The following is a 6,430-nucleotide window of genomic DNA, read 5'->3' as shown; positions in this document are numbered from 1 at the left end:
TTAGGGGGAGAATTATTTTCAAAATAAGAAAAACATTTTTGGAAAACATATTTTGAGAAAGTAATATTGGTTTCCAATACAAAAAGAGGATAAGGTTGTAGCAATTGTTTTCCATTTGTGTTGCATGGGAGCCTAGACTCCCTCAGTGGTGGCCTATATAAATATTGGAAGCTCTTGCATGAAGACATCTACGTAGGTGAAGAAACAATTCAAAAAAATTAGTAGAGTGGTTAGAGCAGTTAAACCGAGCAACTCTCTCTCTCTCTCTCTCTCTCTCTCTCTCTCCTTCGTATAAACGAATGCACCTTCAGTATCCAAATTTCTTAGTCTAATATTTTCTTTCTCCTTCATTCTCTCTCCCATCCACCTTCATTATCCAATTCCTTAGACTCTCTCCCCCTTCATCCTAAATCTCTCTCTCGCTCTCATGCATGGACCTTCATTATCCAATTCCCTAGATTCTCTTCTTTCTCACCTGCTTTAGCAATGAAGGAGAGCAAGTCATGGAGGCCATTCACAGCAAACTGCTGTTCAGCAGAAGACCACACAGTTCTGGGAAACTTCAGCCGCTGCAGGCCATCTCGATCGGAATTCTCCAAGAACATAGCTCCATTACCATCTTTTCGCCGCTTGTCGTTCTCCGATCTCAGCCGCTCTTCATCAACCCGAGTCAATGAAGACTTGGCACAATCGTTCGGTCCTGAATTGCATGATTTTCAGCTGAGTGAGCTGCGTGCGATTACGCAGAATTTTTCAAGTAATTTCTTTCTGGGAGAAGGAGGGTTTGGGACAGTGCATAAGGGTTATATTGATGAGAACTTGAGGCAAGGGTTGAAGGCTCAGGCTGTAGCTGTTAAGCTCTTGGATATTGAAGGCCTACAGGGGCATAGAGAATGGCTTGTAAGCATCAATACATCTTTTCTTTTAATTTTATATATAAATTATTTTTGTTTTGGTCTTCATGTGAAAGAGTAGGTCTCTTTGTTTGGAATTAGGGAGAAAAAAAAGAATTTAATCATAAATTATTATCATTATTATTATTGTTATTGTTGTTGTTTTTTTTTTTTTTTTTTGTAGTTATTATTAATTTAAAATTTTTATTTAAAAATTTTTCTTTTTTTTTTTGGGCTTTGGAAAATGGTAAATCTATATGATTTTCATGATGAAAATTTTGAAATAGTCACTATAATAATATATATATATATATTGGAGTTTGAAGGAAAATCAAGTGTTACTATATAGAATGAAGTTATGGGCCTAACCAGCCTGGTCCTAGCCACAACAAAGATATTAGGCTCACCTGCATGAACTTGGGCCCAAGATGACACCTTATGTCTAGAGGTTTGGCCCAGTCAAGGCATGATATTTAATAATTATATAAAATTTAACTATTCATAAACTTTTGTAAGTTTGATAAAAATTATCACAAAAAGTTCCAGAAATTTATGATATATATGGATAAAATATCTATCTTAGTTCAATGATTGAAATTAATGTGAAATATAAATTCATAAATTTTAAAATGTCTTGGGCTTGGGAAAAGGCCCAAGAAGGTTTTCCTTCTCAACCTAAGCCCAGCATAGCCCAATCAACTTTTCACTGCCCTGGATATTATTGAATTTTTAACCGGTCCCTCAAAAGTGACAATTCGACACAAATTTAGAGTGCGTTTGACAGTATTTCTATTACTTGAAAGATAACAAATTTCAAGTATTAAAAAGGTTAAAAACGTTTCCTAAAATTACTGCAATGCAAGATCATTTGATGAATTTAGGAATAGCTCCTCTTAGGCATACAGTTTTAGGCCTCCAATTTCCATTTTGTTACTGATAAAAAAAAGGTATCTTATACATGTTTTCATTCACTGTGAGACTAGGTCAAGCTTACTAAATATTCATCTTCTTCCCTTGGTTGCAGGCTGAAGTAATATTTCTTGGGCAGCTTAGGCATCCAAATCTGGTAAAATTAATCGGGTATTGTTGTGAAGACGACGAGCGTCTCCTTGTGTATGAGTTCATGCCTAGAGGCAGCCTAGAGAATCACTTGTTCAAGAGTGAGTCTCATGTGGAATACTGCTCTAGCTAGGGCAATATCATCAATAGAGACTATATAAAATCTTATAAAGATGATGATCATCTGTGTTTGTTTCTATAGGTTTCTTTATTTTGCTCACCATTAGTGTACATTTATTGGTGCTATGATTTTAGGGTTATCAGTGTCGTTGCCATGGGGCACCAGGCTGAAGATCGCAGTAGGAGCAGCAAAAGGGCTCGCGTTCTTGCATGGTGCTGAGCAGCCTGTTATATATCGCGACTTCAAGACTTCCAATGTGTTGCTAGATTCTGTGTGTGATATCCTGATTTGGACTTCATTTTTTTTTGAGTTGAATTGTAGTTTGGCAAATTCTGTATGCTCACACCATTGAACGTACTTCTGTTTTTGTATATTAGGATTTTACTGCAAAATTGTCGGATTTTGGACTTGCAAAGATGGGGCCTGAAGGATCAAAATCTCACGTTACTACCCGGGTAATGGGCACATTTGGATACGCTGCCCCGGAATATGTCTCAACAGGTAGTACTTTAGGGCTTTTTGGACTTAGCTTCTTGCTTGATGTTTTTAATATTACTAAACTTTTATTAAACATGAAATACTTTTTCTTATAACAACCTTATGTGACTGCTTTTTAGGTCATTTAACAACTAAAAGCGATGTTTATAGCTTTGGAGTCGTGCTACTAGAAATGCTAACAGGAAGAAGATCAATGGATAAATCAAGACCGAAAAACGAGCAAAACCTTGTGGATTGGGCAAAACCCTACTTGACTAGTAGCCGGAGGTTGCGCTACATAATGGACCCAAGACTTGCTGGTCAGTACTCGGTGAAAGGAGCAAAGGAGATTGCCCTCTTGGCATTACAATGCATAAGTTCAAACCCTAAAGACAGGCCGAGAATGCCCAGCGTAGTCGAAACCCTAGAAGGTCTGCAACATTTGAGGGACATGGCTGTCACTTGCGGACAATGGCCAGCAACACCAAAATCTACAAGAAATGGAGCTGCTGTCAAAGGAAGGAGGGAGAATAATAGAGTTGGGACTCAATGTAAATCCACTCCTATTGCTCCCAAACCAGAAAAGCTAAGTAAGGGGACCTAAATGTAAAGAGGTGTATATGCTTGTATGTTAAGGAGATAAGACAAGTTCCTAAGGCATGTCTAGTACTAAACCATGTAAATATTGGAGTGGTATATGTATGCAATACATATGGAAATACTTTTGAGTGTGTATGATGATAAAATTTGAGCTTTTTCAACACAAGGTTGATTAATACTTGAGATTTTTTGGACTACGTATAAAATTTGTGTATGAAGGGGAACAACATAATCCATCAATTAAGCAATTTTGAGAAGTAAATTTTGATGGGAAGAAAGGAAACATGAATGGACCCTTAATTCAATACTCAATTATTTTCGAGAATTTGGAGTGTTATTTTGAGTTGATTGTGTTAAAAAATTCTTGCGGTTAATGAAAACATCTTTGATTGCAAGCAAAGTTTAAAAATTATTTTTCTAACTAGTAGGCAGCCTTGGCATCATCTCTTGTAATTGCTTATCTCTGTTGTGTCTTATTATACATATCAAAATCCAACGATTTTTAGCATTTCCAAGATGGAGGTCGACATCGATGAATACAACAAAGTCGGTACCTAATCAATTGTATAATCAATGGGCTTTATATATAGTTAATCAAATGGTAATCATTAATTCACAAACATATATTTGAAGCTAATGTTTGGCATCATGATATAATTTGTTTCTTACTTAAACATGTACATGATTCCCCCATATGATCCACAACTTTGGTTATAAATTTTATGCCTTGATAAAACTCTAGACTTGGCATATAGTATATATGCCCTTTTTAATTTGGTATTTGTCAAAATGTAAATAATAAGTTTGGTCATTAAAGTAGAAAATGTAAACAACTTGTGTGCATATATATAATTTTGGGAAACAAAAATTCCATGTATTTGTGTGATTGTTGAAAATATAAATCTACAAATTGATCAAATAGAAACAAGGGGTAGTGATAAAAGGGAATGATTCCAAGCAATATGTATTCCAATTAAAATGAAATTTATAAAAATAATAATAATAATTGCGTTCCGTCCCTATAGCCTAAGGGTACATACAAAATATTTCATTTTTGATACAAAGAAATAACCTCTCATATGCTAAGGCCATCTTGGTTGCAGAAAACATAGAGGCTGCATATCTCCTACATGCCTTTCCCATTTGTGCTAACCTACTTCTCCCTTCTTTCGCAACTTGTTCCATTGCTTCCAACAGTGACTCCACATTTGGAGAAAACATGAACCCATACTCATCATCAACCACAACATTGCCTTTGATGCTTGGCAACCTTGATGCCAGTATAGCCTTTCCACTCAACATGGCCTCCACTTGAGTCTGATCGACCCCCTGAGGCCTAAGAGTTGGGTTCGCAAAGATGTCGATCGAGTTGTAGAAGGCGCGAAGTTGGGATGCATTCATGGACCCCAAGACTAATACCTGGCGCCCCAAGTCCTTGTACCTGTTCTCCCATGGCCCTGAGCCTGCAACAATCAAGTAGGCATCTGGGTGCCGTTTCATGAACCTAGAGAAGGCAGCATGGAGTATGGGATGCCCTTTGTCCTTCACTAGCCTTCCTGCAACTCCTAGTACTAAACTAGCGTTTTGTGGGATCCCGATTCTGGACCGGAACTGGTGACCTAGCTGCCAGTCCTGCTGGTAGTCTTCCTCATCGACTCCATTCAGAATCACATGGACTCTTTTGGTGGGGATTTGGTATACATCCCTTATTATTTCCCCAGAGCTATCGCTTGTGGCTACATGGTGGGCATAGTCGTGGAAGAACCTTATTTCATTCAGAACTTTTAGGACAGCCCGTTGGCCGTTGAAGCCTGGAGAGATGGGCTCACCGGGGCGACGCAGGGCCAATTCTTGGTAGATGTCTGACATCAAGTTCTCAAGGGCAATACCGTGCCATGAGACCGCAAGGTTGGGGAGAGTTTTCGCCAGCGAGTGAGGCAGCGCGACGCTTTCTGAGTGGACTACGTCGAAGGGTTCCAGGCTGTTCTCCTCCAGAAACTGCTCCCACGCCTTGTTGTAGACCCACCGCCCTGGTTCCCCTTCATGGAAGTGAATTCTCGGGGACGAGGACGTTGGGCTGCCTTTAGACTGCATATTCATTGCTTGCAAAGCAGCTGGTCCTCTCTGGTCTCCAGGCGGGGAGGTGAAGACGTGGACTCGGTGGCCGCGGCAGGATAGGGCTGTGTGCAGCCTGTAGGCGTGGCGCTCCATGCCACCTGGGGTTGTGCCAATAGGCCATTTCCTTGAGAAGACCGCGATCTTGAGGACGACGGGTGGGGCACGGCTCCCGTCCAGCTCCAGGCGGTTCCAGGCGAACTCAGCTCCACGGAGGTCACCGGTCCAGGGACTGACATGGGAGGAGAAGGTGTTGGAGATGGAGGTAGAAGGGGCATGGAGGAGAAGAAGAGCTGGAATGGTGAAGAGAGCAATGAAGAAAAGGGTTCTTGTGAGGCTTGTTTGGGGTGGGAGAAAGCCCCTTTTAGGCTTGGTGCTGGAAGCCATATTGGTGTTGGAATCGTCCATTGCGATATATAAAGGCTCGATTGATGCTTTAGAAAAAACAAAATTTTCTAGGGTTTGAATCCCAATTATTTTTGCATGAGATTTATATTCGATTTCTAATTTGCTTGTAAGATGTTGCTACTTGATCAAGCTTCAGCCTTATGATTGATTTTTTTCATTTATTCCTCTATTCTCATCATTGTAAATTAGAATTTTTTTTTATAATATGCCAAAAAAGTCATTTTCAAAATCATATTAAAAAATAACAACTAATAAAAAATAGCTACATTGTGACATATAAGTCTTATTTATTTTTATTGTAATAATAATTTTATCTATTTTATAGTTAATTAGTTCTCATTTATTTACAACCTTCTTCAAAGTAAAACCTTAATCATACACATGAATATCCATACACAAACCATGTCACAATATATTTTTTTATTTTTTATTTTTAAGAATTAAAGAGAGCATGGCGATGATTCTAAGCAGGGGTTGACAAGGTTTGATTTAGGCTTATTTTTAATAAACTCTAAGCATCAAATCAAGTTAGTGATTTTAATTAAATCAGAATTTACTTGGTTTAATTTATTTATTCACGCAAATTAACCCTGTTTAATAATATTAATTTGATTAAGTTGATTTGAAGTAAAGTTGGGTTTATATATTTTCTTCCCTCATTTTTCATGAAACTTAAATGGTTAATATTATAAGTTAATTTGTGGGAGTGGGCTTATAACATCTCAAAAGGTAATTAGTAGGTGAATTATCTTTTAAC

General features: G+C 38.2%; 2 protein-coding genes across 2 annotated transcripts; one reads left to right on the top strand and one right to left on the bottom strand.

Annotated features, from left to right (window-relative positions):
* The first annotated feature begins 335 nt into the window (after positions 1-335).
* LOC117928675 (probable serine/threonine-protein kinase PBL15) lies at positions 336-3,328 on the top strand. The gene is made up of 5 exons (XM_034848658.1): positions 336-900; positions 1,918-2,053; positions 2,208-2,344; positions 2,451-2,574; positions 2,691-3,328. The coding sequence occupies exons 1-5, from the start codon at positions 487-489 to the stop codon at positions 3,152-3,154; spliced, it is 1,275 nt and encodes a 424-aa protein (XP_034704549.1). The 5' UTR covers positions 336-486; the 3' UTR covers positions 3,155-3,328.
* Positions 3,329-4,085: 757 nt separating this feature from the next.
* On the bottom strand, positions 4,086-5,845 carry LOC117928846. The gene has a single exon (XM_034848914.1). It carries the CDS (start codon positions 5,671-5,673, stop codon positions 4,177-4,179), a length of 1,497 nt encoding a protein of 498 aa, XP_034704805.1. The 5' UTR covers positions 5,674-5,845; the 3' UTR covers positions 4,086-4,176.
* Between the last annotated feature and the right edge of the window lie 585 nt (positions 5,846-6,430).

This window comes from Vitis riparia, chromosome 2 (assembly GCF_004353265.1).
Source record: "Vitis riparia cultivar Riparia Gloire de Montpellier isolate 1030 chromosome 2, EGFV_Vit.rip_1.0, whole genome shotgun sequence".
Classification (NCBI taxonomy): domain Eukaryota; kingdom Viridiplantae; phylum Streptophyta; class Magnoliopsida; order Vitales; family Vitaceae; genus Vitis; species Vitis riparia.
Note: the sequence above shows the minus strand (reverse complement) of the source record. Positions and strands in the feature narration are given on the sequence as shown.

Coding starts and splice junctions, on each gene's coding strand:
- LOC117928675 (XM_034848658.1), top strand. CDS start 487: ATGAAGGAGAGCAAGTCATGGAGGCCATTCACAGCAAACTGCTGTTCA. Junction 2,054..2,207: donor AGAGAATCACTTGTTCAAGA/GTGAGTCTCATG, acceptor CTATGATTTTAG/GGTTATCAGTGTCGTTGCCA. Junction 2,345..2,450: donor CCAATGTGTTGCTAGATTCT/GTGTGTGATATC, acceptor TTTGTATATTAG/GATTTTACTGCAAAATTGTC.
- LOC117928846 (XM_034848914.1), bottom strand. CDS start 5,673: ATGGACGATTCCAACACCAATATGGCTTCCAGCACCAAGCCTAAAAGG.